At 41.6% G+C, this 25,063-nt stretch overlaps 1 protein-coding gene across 7 annotated transcripts in view; it reads right to left on the bottom strand.

Moving 5' to 3' along the window:
* ARMC2 (armadillo repeat containing 2) overlaps positions 1–25,063 on the bottom strand; it is a 125,564-nt gene that overhangs the window by 76,957 nt on the left and 23,544 nt on the right. For all 7 annotated transcript variants that reach the window (XM_024249093.3, XM_054557968.2, XM_054557966.2 and 4 more), the window contains 2 exons: positions 20,460–20,667; positions 2,512–2,588 (listed from right to left, as the gene is read on the bottom strand). In XM_024249093.3, the coding sequence (XP_024104861.3) occupies positions 2,512–2,588; positions 20,460–20,667 (285 nt within the window). The remainder of the gene's footprint in view (positions 1–2,511; positions 2,589–20,459; positions 20,668–25,063) is intronic.

Genomic DNA, 25,063 nt, shown 5'->3' with positions numbered 1-25,063 from the left:
TATGGATATGGATTCTAAAAGTAAACATCAATATTCAAGTAATACAAAAAACATAGTTGCTCATATTTGTGGACAACTAACCTATTCAAAGTCCAAAGTATATAAAAAATAAAATAAAATCAACATTTATCAAGGCAAGTGAAAGCCAGAAAATAAGTCAGGCGAGTTATTTAATTGACACATATTTATGACACACTTAAATTTACTAGAAACCAGACTTTGAGTCCAATAAGTTCAAGTCTGCATTTTTTACCTCCTATGCAATATGATGCTTAATAGAGAGCTTCTATGAGAAACCATGACTATCAACCTGTTTTTCAGGACAAATAAAATGGATAACTTATTCACCCCAGAAAGAGCTGAATTATAGGGGTGAATCAGAAATCACAGAACAATTTATTTAACCCTCACGGGCCCTTCTGAATGTTTCTGAGATTTACTTCTTCTCAGAACCAAAGTTACTCAGTCACTGGTATGAAGGTTTCCTTCCAACCCTCTCCCAGGAATTTCAAAGGGCACAGTTGTGTCTGGCTACAGCCTTTCCACCTCTTCACTCACGCTGGGCCTCCTCCTGCCTCCATTTTATACACAATCCCTGAGTTACTCTAGAAAATGAAGCATGGAATCATATAATTGCTTTTTAAGATACACACAGACACACAAATAATAATAAGGTTGTCTTGATCTTGGGCAACAATCTAATATTTTAGAAAGCACTTTCATCTAGGTTCACAGTTTGCTAAATATAAACATTATGATTCAACAGGAAATTGGGTAAGTCAAGCAAAAATTTCAGCATGTTTTTGAAGATTTTGCTGTCTCAGTGATTATAGTTGTTAACCACAGCTCTGAGTTCTGGACACAAAAACCTGACACAATGTTTGGATTGGCTGATGTTTTTAGCACGTAAATGTAAAATCCTTAGCAACTATGCTGGCTCAGAAATTAGTATATCTAAGATTTTCCTGAGTAAAGAAATTCCCAATGGCACAGAAGTCATTTTATTGATAAAAAACTAAGTTTTGAAGATAAGAATTTTTGAAATCTACTATTTAATATTGTAAAATCTCATGGGTACAAAAATATATGAAGAATATAACAGACATCAGTGTACCCCACACTAGTTTGGTCAGATATTAACATTTTGCCATATTTTTATCCTTTCCCTTATTTTAAAGAAACGAAACATTACAGATATGTGGCTCTCTGCATCCATTCCCCTCCTCCTCTCCCTCTAGGGGTTACCACCATCCTAAATCCACTGGTTACTATGATTACACTTGACTTCACATGCTTACCACATGGCTGTGTATCCATAAACAATATATGTCTTTGCTTTTGCAACTTGTTTCATCTCATATTATGTTTGTACTGAATTTACTCAATATTACAATATTACAAAAGCCCATGAGTTCACTTTTGTAACAACTATATTCTATTGCATGAATACATTTTGTATCATTTCTAGACTGTGGTTTATATTGTTATATATTTTCTCAATTAAACAGTTTAAAGGCCCAAAGGACGGTCTTAATAAAGTTAATATAGTTTAAGTGAGCAATTATCTTTTTTTTTTTTTTTTTTGAGATGAGTCTCGCTCTGTCGCCCAGGCTGGAGTGCAGTGGCATGATCTAGGCTCACTGCAAACATCATCTCCTGGGTTCAAGTGATTCTGCTGCCTCAGCCTCCCAAGTAGTTGGGATTACAGGTGCCCCACTCCCTCCCATCATGCCTAGCTAATTTTTGTATTATTATTATTTTTTTTTGGTAGAGATGGGGTTTCACAATGTTGGCCAGGCTGGTCTTGAACTCCTGACCTCAAGTGATCCGCCTGCCTCAGCCTCCCAAAGTGCTGGGATTACAGGCGTGAGCCACCATGCCCAGCCAAGCAATGCCTTGAACTCAAGCTTTGAACCTAAGAACTATGTTAATGTCAAGTTTTGCAACTTTCCAAATGCTTTTACAAAATGATGTCTATAAAACCATTAAGACTGTCACCTAGGCTGGGCGCAGTGGCTCACCCCTGTAATCCCAGCACTTTGGGAGGCTGAGGCAGGTGGATCACAAGGTCAGGAGACTGAGACCATCCTGGCTAAAACAATGAAAGCTCGCCTCTACTAAAAATACAAAAAATTAGCCAGGCGTGGTGGCAGGTGCCTGTAGTCCCAGCTACTCGGGAGGCTGAGGCAGGAGAATGGCGTGAACCTGGGAGGCGGAACTTGCAGTGAACCGAGATTGCGCCACTGCACTCCAGCCTGGGTGACAGAGCGAGACTCCATCTCAAAAAAAAAAAAGACTGTCATCTATAGATGTTTGAGCCATCAGAGTTGGGTAGTGGTAAGATGGTAAGATTGTATGAATATAATAAAAATGTATAAAAATAAATGTTGATTTGTGATCAAATTGGACAAACTTCCTGAAGTTTTCAGTGGCCAACATAGATATCTTCAGTGCAAACATTTTTCCTTCAAGTGGAGATGCTGTAGATGAAGGAGTGTGGGGACCCCTCACCTGCTTTGGTTTGCAGCCTGCTCAGGTCTGAGCTACTGGGGCATGATGAGGCCCTCGCATGTCTCTTCCCCTGGTCCCTAGGAGGAATACATAAAACACTCAGCACAAACATCACAACATTTCTAATTTTGTAAATGACAAGAGTCTGCTATATACAGTTTCTTATTTATTATTTTGAGATAGGTCTCACTCTGTCACCCAGGCTAGAGTACAGTGGTCCTGCAATCATAGCTCACTGCAGCCTCAAACTCCTTGGCACAAGTGATCCTCCCACCCTAGGCTCCCGAGTAGCCAGAACTACAGGCACATGCCACCATGCCTGGTTATTTTTTTAAAATATTTTGTAGAGACAGGGTCTCACTATGTTGTCCAGGCTGGTGATTCCTGGTCTCGACTGATCCTCCTGCCTCAGCCTCCCAAAATGCTAGTATTATAGGAGTGAGCCACTGTGCCCAGCCAATATACAGTTTCTGAAGAAACCATCGAGAATTGTTTATAAGGTGGGGTTTGGTGCTCTATATGTGGTGTTTTTTTTGTTTTTGTTTTTGTGTTTTTGAGATGAAGTCTTACTTTGTTGCTCAGGCTGGAGTGCAGTGGTGCAATCTCGGCTCACTGCAACCTGCCTGAGCCTCCCCAGTAGCTGGGATTACAGGCACATGCCACCATGCCCAGATAATTTTTGTATTTTTAGTAGAGACGGGGTTTCGCCATGTTGGCCAGGCTGTTCTCAAACTCCTGACCTCAGGTGATCTGCCCATCTCAGCCTCCCAAAGTGTTGGGATCACAGGCATGGGCCACCACCCCTGGCCTCTATATGCTGCTTTAATTTACCTTTGATTTTCCAGTAAGATTTATCTTTTTAAAACAAGTCATATTTGCCTAACAACATGAAAAACAGTTACTACAAAGAACAAAAAATCCAGTTTACCTTGCAAATCAAAACAAAATTGGTTAAGGATATATACCACAAGGGGTCACTGTTACAATAAGAAAGAACTCTGGGATGCTTGGATTACAAAAGCCTAGCCTTTGGGAGCTGGGAAAGACCTCTGTCTCTTTTTCTCTCTTCCTCCCTCTCCCTATCCCTGCAGATAAAGAAACTGTGTCCCAGCTGGCCAGATGTAGCCAAGGTCACACAGTAAAGACAGATTTGGAACTTAGGTCTCATAATTTACAAATTCACTTCTCTTTCCACTACATAAAAATGTGCCCTGATTCCATTTTTAAAATTAAATTAATATTCTCTGAAAATACTTATTTTTAGAAATATTTTAAACATTAAAAAACTGAAAATAAATCTGGACAGCCCCCAGATGATAAATATTTTGTATTCCAAATAAAAGAGCAGTGGCTGGCCAATAGCAGGATTATATGCTCAGGTTTTTAAAAAGTTTTATTTAATGTAGAGAACATCTCTGAAAGATACAGCTTCTCTTTAGCCAGAGCTGACACTTAGAAGTACTTACTTTTAAATATCTGCACAAAATTCCAAGGTAAAAAAACACCAGGAGAAGAAGAGTGCAAGTTTTATATCAAAATTTCTTTTTGGCCATCAAATATAATAGTTGTTCCAAAAAACTCACAAAGAAAGCTTATACATGTGACAGTCCCTGTGGACATCTGTATGTGCCCGTGTCTTCTCCTTCCTGTGTAGTGAGCCCCCCAGTGACTATGCTGTGTTGCAGCTTAGCCCTTGGCCTTTCCTACCGCCCTGGAGATTAGCTTCTCCAAATACCATTTTTTACTTCATAAACGTGTTCCCCCCACCTTTTTTTTTTTTTTTTGAGATGGAGTTTCACTCTTGTTGCCTAGGCTGGAGTGCAATGGTGCGATCTCGGCTCACCCCAACTTCCGCCTCCCAGGTCCAAGGGATTCTCCTGCCTCAGCCTCCCGAGTAGCTGGAATTACAGGTGTGTGCCACCACGCCTGGCTAATTTTGTATTTTTAGTAGAGACGGGGTTTCTCCATGTTGGTCAGGCTGGTCTCAAACTCCCAACCTCAGGTGATCTGCCCACCTCGGCCTCCCAAAATGCTGGGATAACAGGTGTGAGCCATGGCACCCACCAGCCACCCCCACTTTTTTTTTTTAAACACTTAACACTTCCTTTAATCATAAAATAGGAAAAAGATGAAGTCAATTTTCCAAAAATTGTCTAATTAATATTCAGAAACAACTGCTTTATTTGTACATAATAAAAATACATGATAGCAAATGTCACTAGCCAATCGAAAATGGCTATGGGGACAGGGACCTCTCAAAGAAGGCAGAAATAAAAGAATCAACCCTGTGAAAAGGTAAAATACCAAGTTTGTCAGGGTGTGGAACCAAGGATATTTATCACTCCTAGAAATAACGAGAAGGTTTGAGACTAGGGACAAGGCCTTCCTTTCAATACATACACCTGCTCTACACAACTATTAAAATCAAGCAAGATACTTTTCAACTAATGGGCTTTCAAAGTCACTAGTCCACTCTCCCTGAGGTCATGGTCAGTGATGAGGTTGCCTACATAAATACCACACACAGGTATCCCCACTTCTAGAGGAAAAAATGAAGTGTCTTTCTTATATGCAAATGCTCAGCAGTGCTGGGTCTCCCAGTTCTCAAGAAGAGCACGGAACTAATTAACTCAAGATGGATTAAAGACTTAAACGGAAGACCTAAAATCATAAAAACTCTAGAAGAAAACCTAGGCAATACCATTCAGGACATAGGCATGGGCAAGGACTTCATGACTAAAACACCAAAAGCAAAGGCAACAAAAGCCAAAATTGACAAATGGGATCTAATTAAACTAAAGAGCTTCTCCACAGCAAAGGAAACTATCATCAGAGTGAAGAAGCAACCTACAGAATAGGAGAAAATTTTTGCAATCTATCCATCTGACAAAGGCCTAATATCCAGAATCTACAAAGAACTGAAACAAATTTACAAGAAAAAAACAACCGCATCAAAAAGTGGGTGAAGGATATGAACAGACACTTCTCAAAAGAAGACGTTTATGCGGCCAACAAATATATTTTTAAAAGCTCATCACTGGTCATTAGAGAAATGCAAATCAAAACCACAATGAGATATCATCTCACTCCAGGTAGAATGGCAATCATTAAAAAGTCAGGAAACAGCAGATGCTGGAGAGGATGTGGAGAAATAGGAACGCTTTTACACTGTTGGTGGGGGTGTAAATTAATTCAAACATTGTGGAAGACAGTGTGGCAATTCCTCAAGGATCTAGAACCAGAAATACCATTTGACCCAGCGATCCCATTACTGGGTATATACCCAAAGGATTATAAATCATTCTACTACAATGACACATGCACACGTATGTTTATTGCAGCACTGTTCACAATAGCAAAAACTTGGAACCAACCCAAATGTCCATCAATGATAGACTGGATAAAGAAAATGTGGCACATATACACCATGGAATAGTATGCGGCCATAAAAAAGGATGAGTTCATGTACTTTGCAGGGACGTGGATGAAGCTGGAAACCATCATTCTCAGCAAACTAACACAAGAACAGAAAACCAAACACTGCATGTTCTCACTCATAAGTGGGAGTTGAACAATGAGAACACATGGACACAGGGAGGGGAACATCACACACTGGGGCCTGTTGGGGGGTGTGGGGGGCTAGGGGAGGGATAGCATTAGGAGAAATAACTAATGTAGATGATGGGCTGATGGGTGCAGCAAACCACCATGACACATGTATACCTATGTAACAAAACTGCACGTTCTGCACATGCATCCCAGAACTTAAAGTATAATTTTTAAAAAAGTAATAATAATGTTAGAAATAAAAAAGAGCACAGGACTGGTATTAACTGCTGTTCTATGTGATCTTTATGGTGTGGTGGGTATATGTAGGCTCTGAAGCCAAGCTGCCTGAGTTTGGGTCCTGGGTCTAACTTTTATCGGCACTGTGATCTTGGGCGAACTACTTAGCTTTGGTTTCCTCAACATTAAATTTTTTTTAAATAGAGATGGGGGGCTTGCTATGTTGACCAGGCTGGTCTAAACCTCCTGGCCTGAAGCAATCTTCCCATCTCGGCCTCCCAAAGTGCTAGGATTACAGGTGTGAGCCACTGTGCTGAGCCTGGTTTCCTCATCTTAAATTGAATGCAATGACTCTGCTTAGTACAGTGACTGACATTGGAAGAACTTAATAAACAGATTAATTTTCTCTTTCCTTATGAGTCAATAATCACTTGTCTAAACAGTCCAGAGCCAAATCTTATTGAGCTAAAGAATGTGCACGGCATTGCCCTGATGAAGTTTAAAATCTACTCTGAGGAACTAAGGAACCACTGTTTTTTAATGGAAAAGTCCAATAGAGTTGTTAATAAAGCACTAGAATGTGAAATTCAACAGATTGTAAGAACTAGAGGGTGCTAAGAAGGAAGTGATTATTGAGTGAGAGAAGTGGACCACAAAATGGGCCTTAAAAGAATAAAAGTTGGCCGGCGTGGTGGCTCACGACTGTAATGCCACCACTTTCGGAGGCCTAGGTGAGACGATCACTTGCGCCTAGGAGTTCAAGGAGTTCAAGGCCAGCCTGGGCAATATGGCAAGACTTTCCCTCTAAAAAAATTTTTAAAACTATCTAGCATCGTGGCACACACCTGTAGTCCCAGCCACTCTGGAAGCTGAGGCAGGAGGATCGCTTGAGCCCAGAAGGTTGAGGCTGCAGTGAGCTGTGATTGTGCCACTGCATTCCAGCTTGGGTAACAGAGTGAGACCCTGTCTCAAAAATAATAATAGGCAGGGTGCGGTGGCTCACACCTGTAATCCCAGCACTTTGGGAGGCCGAGGCAGGCGGATCGCCTGAGGTCAGGAGTTCGAGACCAGCCTGACCAACATGGTGAAACTCCATCTCTACTAAAAATACAAAAATCAGCCGGGCATGGTGGCAGGCGCCTGTAATTCCAGCTACTCAGGAGGCTGAGGCAGGAGAATCACTTGAACCCAGGGGGCAGAAGTTGCAATGAGCTGAGATTGCATCACTTCACTCCAGCCTGGGTAAAAGAGCAAGACTCTGCCTCAAAAAATAATAATAATAAAAGAATGAAAGTTAAACCAGCAAATGACAACACTACTCTCAGAAGGGGAATAGCATGAGTGAAAATAAAGACAGGCATAAGCAGCCTGATTCTGAGGGCAGGGGATAAGTGCCCAGGGCAAGTAAGACAGGCATAGAAGGTTTCTATGGGTTTACTCAACCCACTCTACGGGTTGAGTAAATGAATCTGATTTGACAGGCAATAAGGAACTGTCATCGGTTCTTATACAAGGAAGTGATGGGATTTGGGGGTGTGCAATGATAAGAGTATTTAGGAGACTTGGAGAGAAGGAACAATGACTAATCTGAGGGTGACAGTGGAACTGGAGAAGAAGGAACCATTTAAGAGGTTCCATAAGTCAAGGGTTGACAGGATTTCAGGCAGAGGAAATAACAGAATGTAGCCATGGAGGAATAGGATAGCAGGGGAAGCCTACCAGGGTTTCCACACAGCCGTAGAGCTGAAGTCCCACAGTAAGACTGAATGGGGAAGAGAGGCATCAAGAAAAGAAAATCACTCCGTTAAGGAGAAAAGGAAGAATAGATGGACTTCCGTACTCAACAGAAATCTGTTTCTCTGTAAACTCTGCTCATTGGTCTTGGTTCTACTAATTGGAACTGCATGAAACAAATCTTTATTCTTTTTCTTCTTGATAATCCTGCACATATTTAAAGATGTTGCATTCCCCACATAAAGTCATCTCCTATGGTTTAAATCCCATGGTTCAACCACTTATAGCTGTGTGACCTTGGGTAAGTTTTGGTTTCCTCATCTGTGTAAGAGGGTGGTAAATAACACTATCCCCCAATGTGAGACTGTTGTGAGGACTAAATGATAGGATGTGCAATTGCTTGGCACAGTTCCAGGCACATGGTAAATAATACATGTTTACTATTATGGCTGTGGTCGTCACTGATGTCATCAGCAAACTCCTCCAGTCCCTTCGATTGTTCCTCACATGATGCGGTTTCAAATCTGTTCCAGGACACTCAGTTACTCGAAGTGAGTGTTCGCTTGTCTGGATCCCTTTTAAAGTCTGGAACCCAGCACTCAGCCAAAGGTAGTATGGCTTGAAGACAGAGAGGAGATGTTCTAGGTAACACTGCAGCCTAAAATGACATTAGCGGTTTGGTGGTCACATCACAGTGGTGGGTGTCCCTAATCTTTTCCTGCGTGTGCACTAAGGCAGATTTTCCCATCCAGGTTGGGCCTTTGCTTGTTCTTCCTAAATTCCACAGTGCTGCATTTGGCAAAGCATTCTTGCCTATCAGATGTTTTTGGATCTTAATTCAGTCATCCAGCAAAATTGTTCTTCCTAGTTTCCTGTTCCATATTATTAAAGACTGTAATTAAATTTTTTGCAATGATTTTTCATGTACCAAAAATAATTTCAGAAATTATTTCTTAAAGCTCCTCTGTGAAATTCTTCGTAGAGGCAGATTGGCACTGTTTTGTTCTTTAGGATATCTTAATCGACAAATAACAAAAACCTAATTTTAATGGATTTAAACAATAAATGGAATTTATTGACTCACATAACCTGAATGTGGACAGGTAAGGTGGGTTTTAGGCATGGTGCAATCAGGCCTTTGGCTGCATCTTTCTGCGATTCTCTCAGCTCTGCCCTTCCCTCAGTTCCAGCTGTAACCAGGTTGGAGTTCTGATGAAAGCAAAATGGGTCCGGCATTCCCAGGCCTCTCTTCCTCAGCCCACATGTTTAAGAGCAAAAGCAAAGTCTTCTCTTGCAATCAGTGAGGAGGGTCCTACATTTTGCTCTGAACAGCCAGAACCAATCTGTGGCTATGGCAGTGCTACACACGGACTGACTTGAGTTACCACTGCCCATCCATGAGTCAATCATGTGGACAATATCTACTTTTGGACCACATGCACCCCAAAGAAACACAAGTATATTTCTTTAAAAATACTATAAAATTAGCCAGGCATGGTGTCTCATGCCTGTAACCACAGCACTTTGGGAGGCTGAGGTGGGCAGATCACTTGAGGTCAGGAGTTCAAGACCAGCCTGGCCAACATGGCGAAACCACATCTCTACTAAAAACAGAAAAATTAGCTGGGTGTGGTGGCATGCACCTGTAATCCCAGCTACTCGGGAGGCTGAGGCAGGAGAATCGCTTGAGCCTGGGAGGCGGAGGTTGCAGTGAGCCAAGATCGCACCACTGCACTCTAGCCTGGGCAACAGAGCAAGACTCTGTCTCAAAACAAAAACAAAAACAAAAAAAACAAAACAAAACTATAAAATTCAGACTTTGCTATAATTCTGACAGTTCTTCTAATTCTTATGACTAAGGTTCTTTAGTCAGAGGTCAGCAAGCTTTTCCCCTAAAGAGCTAGATAATATATATTGCATACTTTGTGGGCCAAGTGGGAAAATTCAGGTACTACGTGGTTACATTTGTAACCATTTAAAATGTAATGATTTAAAAAAGTGCATAAACCATTATTAGCTCAAGGGCTGTAAAAAAGAAAAACAAAACAAACAAACAAAAACCAGATGGATGGCCAGATTTGGCTCCAGGGCTGTAGTTTGTTTGTTTGTTTTTGAGACAAGTCTCGCTCTGTCACGCAGGCTGGAGTGCAGTGGTGTGATCTCTGCTCACTGCAACCTCTGCCTCCCAGGCTCAAGTGATTCTCCTGCTACAGCCTCCCAAGTAGTTGGGATTACAGGCATGTGCCACCACACCCAGCTAATTTTTGGATTTTTAGTAGAGATGGGGTTTCACCATGTTGGCCAAGCAGGTCTCGAACTCCCAACCACAGATGACTTGCCCACCTTGGCCTCACAAAGTGCTGGGACTACAGGTGTGAGCCACTGGACCTGGCTGGCTGTAGTTTGTTTATTCCTACTTTGGAGGAATAACTAAATAAGTATTATGAAGTAGATTAAATAGAAGGATTTGGAATGTTTAAAAAGTCAATAAATTTATTTCCATTTTGGAAAAAATGATGTGAGGAAATTGTAAAGGATGATTATGGATAAGAGAAAATTTAGCAACTTTTGAACTAAACTTATCTTTGCCATAAGAAAAAGATACTTTGTTTTTCAAACTAGATTCAAGTTGTGTAGGTTCAAGGCAGGTAGTAAATGTTTTAGGCTTTGTGGCCACACAGTTTCTGTCATAAGTACTCAACTCTTGCTGCAGTGTGAAGATGGCCATGGACAACAGGTAAATGATGAGTGTGGCTGTGTTCCAATACAGTTTATTTACAAAAACAGGCAATGGGGCTGGATTTAACTCATGGGTCTCAGTTTGCTGACTCTGCTTTATAGTCTCTTCGATACTTCGACTGCAATCTGGTAATGCCAACAGAGGGGTAGACAATGGAGGGAGGGTCCCCTCAGCAAGTTTCATAGCCTAAAGCACCAGATATACAGTTTCCAGACAGATTATCACTTTTTCTTTTATTTATTTATTTATTTATTTATTTTTATTTATTTTTGCGATGGAGTCTCACTCTGTCACCCAGGCTGGAGTGCAGGGCTGCGATCTCAGCTTACTGCAACCTTTGCTTCCTGGGTTCAAGCAATTCTCCTGCCTCAGCCTCCCAAGTAGCTCGGACTACACCCAGCTAATTTTTTGCAGTTTTGGTAGAAATGGGATTTCACCATGTTGGGCAGGCTGGTCTTGAATTCCTGACCTCGGCCTCCCAAAGTGCTGAGATCACAGGTGTGAGTTACCGCATCCAGCCAGATTATCACTTTTTCTTAATTACTAAACTTAAACGTTCTACTTAAACAGCTATACACAAATACTTGAAATTAAAGGACATGGTTTTAAAGGGATGCCTGTAAGATCAGAATTTTAAGAAAGTCCTCCAAGGTACTTAATAGTGTTGGCTTGGGCACAAGACTAAAATACATACACACACACACACACACACACACCCCTTGGCACCTTTTTCAATAATCACTAACTGGTTATTATTAAATTTATTTATATATATATATATATATATATATATATATATACACGATTAGATATATTGCTTTGTAGCTATCCATGTTAGCTTAACTTAGTTAACCTTAAATTCCCTTAGCTTAAAGGCTCATGGTTTCATACTCCCGTTAACATTCAAAGCCCCACAGTTTCAAGGCACTGCATGTGAAAAGCCCTTGTAACTTGTCAGTGTTGCATCTATGAGGACTTCGTTCAGTACAGGGAGCAGCAGCTGTGACTGGCCTCTTCTGCAGCATGCTACTGTGTTAACCAGTGCCATGCAGGGTTCCATCTCTGCTTTCCATTCTGAATGCCCTGGTGCCGTGCTCCCTTCACACCTTACGCTAGAACTGCTACAACAGCTTCCCAATGGCTTCCTTTGTCCCAGGCTCTCCTCTCCCCATTCGTCCTTCACATAACTGACAGCGAAAGTCACCTCTCAGTGGTGCACCTTTATTTAAACAATGGACCCACATACCTGGGAGTAGCATTGAAGGCCATCTGTCATGTGTCCCTAACTTCCCTTCCAGACATGCTGCTCAGCACTATGGCTTGCAGCCTCAGGATGCCTCCTGCCACTGCCACGTCAAATCCCACTTCTGGCTTATGCTGCTCCTTTAGCCAAGAACACAGTGCTCCATCCCTCATGAAAATCAACCTTCAAAATGCACCCCCAAATCCCAACTACTCTAGGAATTTTCCCTTGATCCTCAAGTCAGAATTAGCTGCTCTGACCTCTAAACTCTCAGTATACCTTCTTTCAGTTCCCCTTTCATTCCTCCAGCATTTGAGTTCATCTTTGAACAGTGCTTCTAGACCTTGTGTGTGCATTCAAAGCACTTGGAGATCTTATAAAAATGCAGATTCTAATTTGATAAGTCTGGGGACTTACACTTCTAACAGGCTCCCAGGGGATGCTGCTGCTGCTGGTCCAGGGACCATACTTGAGAAGCAAGGCCTGACACACTGGTAAGCTCCTCATGGACAGGGTCCACTCCTCTATCTCTCAACCCCTTCGCACAGGGCTTTGCTTACTGGGAAACGCTTATCAGACAGAAACAAGGAGGGTCTCTACAAAATCAGGCCAATGTCTTTGTCTTTTCCAAATGGAAAGTTTCTCAGCCACATTGCTCTTAAAATCTTAAAAGAATAATGACTTCATTGTTTTTGAAAAAATGATATATTTATTATTTTTTAAAAGCCAGGCAATATAATAAAGTACAAAGAAGATTTTTTAAAAATTATCCAGGATCCCACCATCCAGAAATAAACATCATAATATGTGGGCAACATTATTTCAGACATATTTCTGCATATGTTCAGAGGAAAAGATAGAAGAATGAAAGAACAGAAGGGCAGGAGGGAGGGCAGGTAAATGGATACATATAAATGGAATCATACCATACATGTTATTGTAGTGAAAAAGCATTAAGTATAAACTTCGCTTGAACTTAACAAAGAAACAGAAATTGAGGTGAAACTGAAGGAATTGTAGAACTTCAGATGAATGGGTCTTCACAAAGAGAGAATAGTTTCTAAAAGATCTCTCTAAAGTTAAGAAAAAAGTAATGAAAAACATTAGGATGCTGAAATCATTATTTTTTCAACTATATATTTCAATTTCATACCTTAGCTACTGACAAATCTATTCCCCATTATGAAAATAAAGAAATCAGTACTCACACTTCCTCCCAAGTACTGGTTTTGGTTATTTATATTACTACCACATTGTCAAGGTTTCTGTTCCATAAACAGAGTTGTTTAGTTTTAAGCCAATACGAAAACAAAATCATTACTGTACTCACCATGAATACTTTTACCATAGCTTCTTCATTTCTAGGTTTTGAATTCTGACTCATCATTTTGTTGTCTACAAGTTTTCTGGAAAGTGCATAAGTAGTATATTCCCTCAGTTCATTCATATTGAAAGTGTCTATCTGTTGCTTCTGTACAACTTGACTGGCAATACAATTCTTCAGTTACCCCTTATTACACTTAGGACTTCCTAGACATTACTGCCTTCTGGCACTGAGTGATTCTTTAAGAAAACCAGAGGCCAGCCTGCCTTCTTTTCCTTTTATGTGACTTGTTTGTTCAGCTGGGATGGCCATATGAAACTTTTTTCCATTTGCCCGCCCAATCAACAATTATTCACTGAGTGCGTACTATGTACTGGGTAGTGTTCTAGTGCTGAGCACTGGTGGAAATGTCTTAGTATGGATTATTCCATATCAAATTTTTCTTGGAATACCATGTGTCCATTTGAGCTTCAGATTTAAGTATTTGTTTCAGAAAGTTTTCTTCTGTTATGTCTTAATATTTTTCTTCTTCTTTCTGCTCTGATCTCTTCCATTCTTCATGAGTTGTTGTGAATGTTAAATGACTTAATATACGTAAAGCACTTAGAAAAGTGTCTGACAATTCACAGTAAGATAGCGTTAGCAGAGGAAGTGAAGGAAGATAATTACCTTCTTCAGGAAAACAAGTTTCATTCTTCTATATCTATCTCAATAATCATTTTCATAGCTTTATTATTCATTTCTTTTTGTAAGATTTCTTCTAGCCTGTCCACCACGTCCTATTGTATTTTCACCTGTATTATTCTAATTTTTTATTCCTAATGTGGCTTTCCTCTTGATACATTTTTCTTTCATTTCTTTTTTGCGTACTGTAAGCTTATTTTTCATCTCCTAATGTGGGCTATAATCTCTAATTTAAATTCTTATAACCCAAAGAACAGTGCTTTTTTCCTTTTTTCTTTTCTTTTTTTTTTTTTTGAGAGGGAGTCTCGCTCCATCGCCTAGGCTGGAGTGCAGTGACATGATCTCGGCTCACTGAAAGCTCTGCCTCCCAGGTTCACGCCATTCTCCTGCCTCAACCTCCCGAGTAGCTGGGACTACAGGCAACTGTCACTATGCCCAGCTAATTTTTTTTGTATTTTTAGTAAAGACAGGGTTTCACCATGTTAGCCAGGATGGTCTCAATCTCCTGACCTCATGATCTGCCCGCCTCGGCCTCCCAAAGTGTTGGGATTACAGGCATGAGCCACCACGCCTGAACCCTTTTTTTTTTTTTAAGGGAATGATCACATTATCTATAATTTCTCTGAGTCTATGGAAAATTGTTTGAACTCTTTCCATGTTTTTGGAGGGTAATACCTTCTGTGATCCACTTCCTTCATCTTTTTTTTGCTGTGTTCCTTATACATATCTAAGCTCAAGTCCCACGTTGGTTCCTATCTTAATAGTATTTATCTTTAAACAGAGCCATGTATTTATTGACGCTGAATAAGGATCCATAGAGAGAGCGAACGGGGGTATTCTGTAGCTTAAACTTTAGTCTGTTTTCTTAAACTTGCAATCACCAAATCCATTACCTTTGCTGACCTGGGAGTATATGTTCCCTTGGTTTGTGTGGAGCAGGTCGCTGTGACGCACGGAAAAGCCCTTTCACATGCTGGGTTCCTTAAATTCTAATGTATCAAGCCCCTCCCCCAAAACACACACACACAAACTAGCTGGCTCACATGTAACCAGGAGTGTGTGTCATCCTCAGCTCCACCTTCTCCCTCACTTCTTGATCTGGATCTTGAATGGAGTCCTTACACGGGGCATACTCCCTGCTCCCGCAGCCTGCCTACATCGTTAGATCTCATATATTTAATTAAATATTGAGTACACCTTTCTGAACTAAGAGACTCACTTTCAGTGAAATCTGTTTCTTGCTCAAGGTCTGAGAAGGTATGTGTCCACTTTCAAATTACCCCTTGTTATCATCTAGACTTCTTAGGGCCTGGAATGTTAACTAGATTCTTATGAATGCAATGTTCCAAGTAACAAAACCTAATCTAAAGTATCATAAACTGTCCCTGTCAGAAGGAAGGAAGGAAGGAGTGAAGGAAGGAAGGAAGGGAGGGGAAGGAGGGGAGGGGAAAAGAGAGAGAGAAGAAAAGAAAGAAGAAAGAAAGAAAAAAAGAAAGAGAAAGACAGAAAGAAAGAAAGGAAGGAAGAAAGAAAGAAAAGAAAGAAAGAAAGAAAGGAAAGAAAGAAAGAAAGGAAAGAAAGAAAGAAAAAAAAAGAAAAAGAAAAGAAAAGAAAAGAAAGCAAGCCAGCCACGGTGGCTCACGCCTATAATCTCAGCACTTTGGGAGGCCAAGGTGGGCAGATCACAAGGTCAGGAGATAAAGACCATCCTGGCCAACATGGTGAAACCTCATCTCTACTAAAAATACAAAAATTAGCTTGGCATGGTGACACATGCTTGTAATCCCAGCTACAGGGCAGGCTGAGGCAGGAGAATCGCTTGAACCAGGGAGGCAGAGGTTGCAGTGAACCAAGATGTCCATCCTGACGACAGAGCTAGACTCTGTCAAAAAAAAAAAAAAGAAAAGAAAAGAGAAGGAAGGAAGGAGGGAGAAAAGAGAAAAGGGAACACAGGAAGAAAGAAAGAGAGGAAGGAAGGAAGGAAGGAGGGAAGGAAGGAAGGAGAGGGAAGGGAAGGGAAAGGGGGAAGGAAGGAAGGAGGAGAGGGAGAGGGAAGGGGGAAGGAAGGAAGGAAGGAGAGAAGAAAAGAAAAAGAAAGGAAGGAAGGAGAAAGAAAAAGGAACACATTGGCTCACAAAACAGTATTCTACAATGTTGATGTGGTGGCTTCAGGCACAGCTGGATCTAGAGGTTTATATATCATCCTTGAACTTGATCATTATCTTCATTCCTTGCTCTTTCTGTTTATGTACCACTTCCCTCTCAGAATCTCTCTCCATAAGGCTGTGAAAAGGCCACTGTCAGCTCCAAGACCACATCATCTTTATAGTTTGTGAACCTGAAGAAAGAGCACTTTCCCCAAAGGCCTTGGTGAAAATCCCATGGAGGAATGCAACTGGCCTGGCTTGGATCATGTGCCCATCTCTGAATCAACTGCTATAGCTGGGGTTGGCGAACTCTGATTAGCCAGCCTTGGGCCACATAACCACCCCTGGGAGGGACACAGGGAAGACAGGACTAGCCCTTCTCCAACTATGGACTGAGCAGCATTTATTACACAATGTGAGGCGGCCTGTTTGCCAGACAGACCAACAAAAATCAAGCCTATACCGCAGTGTAAAGTTTGCTTCATGTTGTGTAGTTCAGGGTCATAGCCATTTTTTTTGTTTGTTTCATTGATGAAATTTACTTCTCTGTTTTTCATTCCTTGCTGCTTTCATTGGATTACTGGAGAATGCCTTTGTGCCTTTAACCAGAAGCCCTCTTTTCTTATTTTTGATTCCAACAATATTAAGAGCACTTGATAGTTTATTAGTAAGGCTTTCAAGCCTTAGTCATCATTCCACAACCTACAGTGAGGGCTAGAAGGAGATGGGAGTAAAAGAGTAGAGTTATTTCCATTTTATACATTAGAAAACTGAGCCCCTGAAAGTGTTAAGAGACTTGCCAAATACAGCTAAATCAAGTGGCTGAGAGAGGACCAAATCTAAATCCAGAGATTCTGGCTCCTCAGGAAGAGTCCCTGACTCTCCATAACAATTGGCTGTTCTTGGGCTTTCCTCCTAAAGATCACATTTCCAAACCATGACAGTTTGAACATTTACACGGAAAGCCTTAACAGATTTTTTAAGCAGGTAAAGAGATTCATCTGCTTTGAAAGAGATTCCATGAATGGATGGATGGATGGATGGATGGATGGATGGATGGATGGACGGATGGATGGATACGTGGATGAACAGGTGGGTGAATAAGTAGATGGATGACTGCGTGGGTGGGTGGATGGATGATAGATGGGTAGATGAGTGGGTGGACAGGTTAATGAATAGATGGATGAATGGATAAATGGGTGGATGGATGGGGGATGGGTGAATGGGTACATGGATAGGTGGATGGGTGGATGAATGGGTAGATGGGTATATGGATGGATGAATGGATGGGTGGATAGGTGGATGGGTAGGTGATAGGTGCATGGGTAGATGGATGGGTAGATATATGGATGGGTGGATGGGTAGATGGATGGATAGATGGATGGATGAATGGATGGGTGGATAGGTGGATGGATGGGTGAATGGGTGGATGGATGGGGAGATATATGGATGGGTGGATGGGTAGATAGATAGATGGGTGGATAGGTGGGTGGATGGGTGAATGGGTGGATAGATGGGTAGATATATAGATGTATGGATGGATGGATGATGGATGGGTGGGTAGGTAGACAGATGGATGTGTGGATGGATGGGCAGATGAGTGGATGAGTAGGTGGGTGAATGGGTAGATGGATAGGTGGATGGGTATGTGGATGGATGGATGAATGGACAGTTGGATGGGTGGATGAATGGGTGTGTGGGTGGATGTATGGGTAGATATGTTGATGGGTGTATAGGTAGATGGGTTGATGGGTGGATGGACGGATGGAGCATACACACATTTTGTTAATGGCAGCTGCATTACTTTCAATCCATATAGTAATACAAAGCAAGTGATGGTGAAGTATTCCTGAGAAGCAAGTCTGTCAGACCTTAAATGAATCCCTAAATGGGCATATGGAGACTATCATAACTGGCACAAGGTTTGAGGATGACAGTTCCGTAAGTGCTTGAGAGTGTGTTCTCTTTTGTAAAGTTAAATAGTCCTCTAAAATATTGTTTACAATGATACTTTGTTTAGCAAATCCTTTTTCCACCATAACCAGCATAAAGTTGAACTCCATTCCATCCCATATCTGAATTATCCATATTTTAAATGAGGGTATACAATTACTGCAGTTTCATGGAAACAAAATGCTCCTTCCTCTCCCAGCCAGATAAACACACACCACACAGGTGGCCGCTCTCACACTGGACAAGCCTGCAAGGCCCCCACACTGGGAATGTGTCCTCACCCACTCTGTCCCCTTTCCACGGTCTACTTACACACTCCTTCTCAACCCTCCCTGCTCCTGCCAGCCCAGCTCACTGACAAGAGTCTTCATTTTCCACTTTATGGTCTAAAGATGAAAAAATGTTAATTGAGGGAAGGGCTCTACCATCAGAACTGGGAATACTCCACTGCATAGCAAATATCATTTCTTGGAATTAGTCACTTAAATGTTTATAAGAAACAATTATCAAGTGTCCCAGACTGATTCATTAATGTCATTAATGAAAGAATTGCTAAGAGTTTCTGTTTTCTGGTTTGTTTTAATCCTACTACATAAACTTTTTTTTTGGCACCACTCCAACAAAATTCCACCCAACGATTAAAGGAGGTAAAGATTCATAAAGCAAAAATGTTACTGAAAGTTAACCTTGCCAGGGTTACATTGCAAACCCAACTTAGACACAATCCTTATATGATGCAAAAGCCGTCCTAACAAAACACAAAGAAAACAATTAGTGCTGTTGCCAATGCCTCATAACTTTGGACAGTGAGGAAGAAGTGCTAACTGATTTGTCTTTTGCTGTTTGTGGGATAAAATATATAACTGAAAATGCCCCTGCTGTCCCAGAATGAGGAAGACATAATGAACTCTGGCTTTCCAGATTATTCTGCCACATCTGAAGGTTTGCAAATAAACAAATTAAATAGCTCTTGTCTGGTTTTTCTAGTCAACTTTCATTACTGTAAGGATGGATGCAGCAAGATAAATGTTTCCTTTTTACTTCAGTACTGAAAGAAACACAAGTTTTCCTGCTGCCTTTTATGTTTAAGCTCTGAGGTCCACAGCCTATTCTTATTCACCAACTGGAAACGATTTGTCTGCAATGGCCAGTTTGATGTTTTCTACTCAACTCCCAAAGTCCCAATTTGAAGTCATTCTCTTCCACTTAAGGAGACATTTCATTTTTCCTTTAATTTAAAAAAATGTTCTGAATGTGAAACGACATTACAAGGACTACTAGGTTGCTTAATATAAATTCCGTGTGTGTGACACTCTTCAGGCTGTGTCAGCAGACAAGGTCGGTTCAGCTAAACAAGCTGGCAAGCAGCCACTTGGGGGAAAAGTTTTAAGCATGCTACACGTGTCCAAGCCAAAGTCAGACCCGAAATCTAACATGAGTGTAAGAAATACTTGATCTTAAAATGGCCCATGGAATTTAATCTTGTTAAGCAAATCTGAACCGGGCAGTTATCCATGATGACCCAATGGAAAGTCCTAGAAAAAAATATCTTAAACTGAGTGACCTTGTCCAGTTCAAGACGTTCTGCCTCTCTTAGCATCATTACTGGCTGGGACTGGAAAGCAGAGCCTTTTCTCTCCACTCTTTCCCCCATTCCAGCCACCAATTATTCAAGATTTCTTCAGTAAAACACCAGGGTAAGAATTCACAGTCCAAACAGCAAGCATTTCTCCACAGATCCTTAATATGGTAGGAAGATTGATTCTCAAGGAAACCCTATCCAGGAACATGGTATGAAATAAAGTAATTCCCAATCATTCATTTATGAGGGGCCAATGGAGGGATCTCACAGATAACTGAAATCTACAGGACTCTTCTGTTTTAGCCATTAGTTTGCAAAATAAATATTTAATCCAAGATCTACTGAAGAATAAAATAAGTGTCCACTCTTGTAGAGTTAAGGACTGTGAACTAACCCAAAGGGAGATAATAGGAGATTCCAGGCCATGCAAGAATCCCAAATAACATACAAACGGAATGATCAGTCATCACTCAAGGGATGGCTGAAATAGTCCAACTAAATGTTATTCTGATAGTCCTACAGAAGCAGCACTTTGACAGTCATGAATAAAAGTGTTCTTGAGTATTATATAAGGAATCATATAAAATCAACTCCATTTGGCCATGAGAAGTAGTCTCTCCTATTCATGTACCCTTAACATAAAATTTGCTTACATAAAAGAGAAAAAGCAAACCAATCATCTATATAAAATAGAGAAGAAACTAGTAAATGACATCATTATCCTGACCAGAAAATTAAATAAAAAGAATACTGACCCTCCACTCTTGAGATGAGATGATAAGGATGTTGTTCCTTTGAACATTTCTTGCTCCTTTATTTCACTGAAGCCTCCATCATCAGTTAGCTGAAGTGGGCGACTCTTTAAGTGGCAAATAGCATTTGATTTTGTTAAATAAATCCCATTTATTTTCACCATAGAGTCCCCCATCATAACTGTTTCTTTGGATTCCACTGTCTTCTTTGCTGCAATATAACCAAGAAAATGTTTTGTTGAAGTATTCTTATTTTAGGAATCACTACCTTTCAATGTTATTATTCAATCTAAGAATTTATATGATTTAAAAGTTATACATTGCTTATAATTAAGTCTGGAATTTTATGGCCAAAGCCTTTCTGAGCATACACAAGACCAGTATCTTAAGTCTGGTACCATCAATTCTGCAGGTAAAAATGTATAGAATCTTACCTCTACCAGCTTAGAGTCTACTTAAAGGCAAACACTCAACTTCAGGCTCATAAACTGCCTAGTCCACATAAGTACTTCCATGTACCATAACAGCAGCTTTTCCTCCTGAATCTGATCACATAATTTTTCATTCAAAAAATATTTACTGAGTGGCTCCCCCATGTCAAACACTGTCCTAGGCACTTGGTGTGCATCAAAATAGATCCCTGATCTCACAGGGCTTACATCCTAATAAACAGAAAATAAGTAATAACCATAATAAATAAGGTATATGACATGTTATAAAATAATAAGTGCTATGGAGAAAAAGCAAAGTATAAAAGTAGGGAAGGGTCAAGGGGATTGGGAATAGGGTGGGTACAGCAGGGTAAGGAGGACAAACCCTTTATGGGGTGAGGCATCCAGCCACCAGGGCCAGTATTTTCAGCACAGAGACCAGCTGGTATGGAGGCTCTAAGGTAGGCTGAAGTGGGGGACTCTTCAGCACCCACTGTGCCTGGGGTGCTCAAGGAATAGCAGGAATGCAGTGTGCAAGGAGGTGAAGAGGAGGAGAGGTGATTAGAGGGGTGAGGGGTGGATTGTGGAGGCCTAGCCTAGTAGACCACTACTCTGCAATGGAAAGGAGAGGGCATTGAAACATACCTCTAAAGAGGTATAAGACAGAGTTGCAAGAAGATATCCTTTTTGCTTATGACTGTAGATTCTTAGACATATAATAATATAACACTTCCCTTATCAGCAAATTGGTATTAGGAATAGTTTATTGTCCATGCTGCTACAAGGCTGTAGTCTGTGAGAAAACATTTTGTTAAAGGGGAAGAGAGTAAATCTCCCATAATACAGTGTGCGGGGGTGGGGATGAGCTTCATGTAGAAAAATACTTACTGTTTTGCAAGATTTTTCCAAATGACTCAAGGTTTCCTTTCCTTTTCTGTACTTACTAAGAAACCAACAAACCAATAAAAACTAATAACAACAAAACCACCTGTTCTACCCCTCTGACCAAACTCCCTGCTTTCAAAATGCTAAATTTTAAAACTGAAAGGAACCTTAGAGATTCTAGGCTTCTTTTTTTTTTTTAAGATGAGAAAATTGAGAACTCAAAGATTAAATGACCTGTCTAAGGTCACAGGGAGAGCCAGGACCGCAGGGTGGGAAGAACACAGGCTTTGGCTCAGACTTGGGTCCGAGTGCAGGCCCCCCTGAGCACCCACTCTGTGATGTGGATGCTCAATTCACACCACCTTCCATGGTCCCCACCTCTTGGGAATGTGGTGAGATTTTAAATGATGTGGCCTAGTAAAGTGACTTACATGGTGCTAGCATGCTCAAAACCTAGAAGTTATTGTCATGATTATTGGAACCCAAGAATCCTGACTTCTGGGCTAGGGCTCTCTCCATATCACCACACCACCTTAAATGACTTTACTACTGAATTATGAAGCACACATTCTGTTTCCGATTACAAAGTATTTTTAGCCTACCGTTATCTTTTAGCATTTGTTTCTCTCATTCATTCACTCCCTGAATATTTATTAAGCACCCACAACTATGTGCCAGGTGCTGTTTACTGCACGGGTGAAGCCATGGTGAACAAGTCCCAGCCATCATGGAGCTTCTAGAAGGGAAACCCAACCATACCTATAGGTCAAGGAGCTATACCTGTCTATCTTCAAATCTACTGGAGTAAGCTTGTCAGTTATTACTACAACGAAGAGCTGCCCTGGGGGGCTCACTCTCATTCCTGATGAATGTCCTCGATGAAACTGAGCATGTGTAACTATGGTCTGTATCTTCTCGGTAGACAGTTGCAGCACATTATATGAATTTTGTAATGGATCGTGGGTAAACTTCAAAAGGAGACAGCTCCCAGCAGCCTTAACACACAGGACCAATTCAGGTTCACAAATATTTATTTGATACCTGTTATATACCACACTGTGTAACAGGCTCTTGGGCAACAAACAGAGAAAAACACTTTTCTTAATGACGATGCTCTATCTAGCAGGGGAGACAAAGGGGGCAGATGTGTAAAGAGATAAATGAAGCCCAGTGTGACCCCAGCCAGGTAAGGAGGGGGCAGAGAGAGTGGAGAAAGCTTGAGGGTTGGGAGTTGGTCAGAGAAAGCTTCACAGAGGAGGTGGGGGCTGAGAAGCATTTTGAATGGTTAATAAGAGGTAAACAGCTTAAAGAAAAGAGAACAAAAGTCTGGAGTGAAAGCCAGCTTCAAGTGTGTATTGCCAGTACAGTCAGGCAGGGCCCAAGTTTTAGAAGGGCCTATACTTGTTTTAAGGCTCTGCTGTGGCTATCTTGAAACTCTTAATAATTTTTGAACAAAGGGCCCCACATTTCCATTCAGCATTGGGCCCAGCAAATTACCTAGCAGGTTCTGCCTGAGGCTTGGAACAGCAAGGTGGGTATGGGGAACAACAAGGGGTTCCACCCTGCCGGTGCACCCACCATGAGGGGGCAGGCCCAGGACAGGCTTGAGCAGGGCCTGGAATGTTAGGCTGGGGCTGGATCACAACACAGCTGTGCACTTGGAGCAGCTGGGACGTCATCTCCCGCCACCCCCACCAGAGCTCAGCAAACTACAAGCCCCACCAAATCTGCCCTATCTCATTTTCGTATAGCCTGCAAACTAAGAACGGTTTTTATATTTTTAAATGGTTAGAAAAAAAATCAAAGAAAGAACAATATTTTGTAACAAGTGAAAATTACAAGAAATTCAAGTTTCAGTGGCCATAAATTGGTGGATGGCTGCTTCCATGCTACAATACAAAACTGAGGAGGTTGAGCAGAGACCATAAGGACCAGGTCTAAAATACTCACTATCTGGCCCTTTACAGAAAAAGTTTGCCAACTTCTATAGTAGGCTAGTGACAGATCCCACAGTCCAGCAGGTTTGTGAAATGCTGTGTTGAATTAAAATTAAACAGATTTCTCCACCAACATTTTAATACACTCATGTGCACAGAGACTCTCCAAGAAGATGAGGGATAGGCAGTGTTTCCCTGACCTATTTGAGCACTGAGCCCTTTTTCCAAAGAAAAGCTATTAACATTTTGCCAAAAGTGTTCCCTGGAGTTCCCTGGAACTCAGTTTGGCAAACACTTCTATAGGCACAGCGGGGCCTCTGAAGGGTTTTCAGCAAGAGGGTGGTGCAATCTGATCTTTATTTGCTTCCCGACCTCTTGTGCTTTATGGAACACAACAGAAAATGATCATTTTTCATGGTCCCCTGGGATAAAGGGATAAGGCTGCTGCTCACAGCCATGTCGTGTTGGGAGCTCAGCATCCTCAGGCTCCACTGGCTGTTCCTCTGGCTGAGGGCCTCGCATCCACCCACGTGCAGACCATCACAGCACCCCAGTGAGCAGACGGTGGTTTAAGAGCAGCAAAACAGGATGAGGCAAGAGGGATGGAGGCAGCATGGCAGTGGTGAGGGAGAATGCAGACTCAAGAGCTAGTCAGGAAGCACGTGTAGGGCTTGGTGATGGAGAGTGTGACAGGGATGGCTGAGGAGGTGGTACTGCTCTCAGGCCTCTTGTCTGGCTTGAATAACTGGGGAAGCATTCACAGCAGTGCCACCTCCAGCCAAAAACCCTATGTGAACGCAAAGCAGTTATACTGCTGGCCTTTGGGAGATGACTACACAAATCTCTTCCTCTTTCACTGTCTTAAAGCAGGAATTCCAAACCTGCCACCACACCCTGGCCCTGCCTGTGGGGTAGCATCAGCCACAAACGACTTCACAGCAAACAAAGGGATGCCCTCCATTTCTACAGCCTCAGTTACTCCACAAAGCTTACCTCTTCTAAACAATAGAGAGGATCTGAAATGAAACCCAGGGAGCTCTTTTACAAATGACAATGATTCCAAGGCTGGAGAGCTCAAATATTTTTTATAACCTTATAATTGGATGACATGTGCTTTTAAAATAACAATGACTTTTTGCTGCCAGTATTTCCTGAATACTGGCCCAGACCTCAGGGATGACCTGAATGGTGAAGAGGGGTGACTGCAAACAGGGTGGATAAAAGAACCACGATGAAAACATGCTTCAATGCACCTTGGAGGTGTGAAGCTGGCCTCAGTGCTGGGAAATCACAGCTGCAGAGGGCACCTCCCGGAGCATGCAGACAACAGTCAGGTACCCCAGGAGGGAAGGAG

This window comes from Pongo abelii, chromosome 5, assembly GCF_028885655.2.
Source record: "Pongo abelii isolate AG06213 chromosome 5, NHGRI_mPonAbe1-v2.0_pri, whole genome shotgun sequence".
Taxonomy (NCBI): domain Eukaryota; kingdom Metazoa; phylum Chordata; class Mammalia; order Primates; family Hominidae; genus Pongo; species Pongo abelii.
The sequence above is the reverse complement of the archived record's forward strand: the minus strand, read 5'-3'. Positions and strand labels throughout refer to the sequence as shown.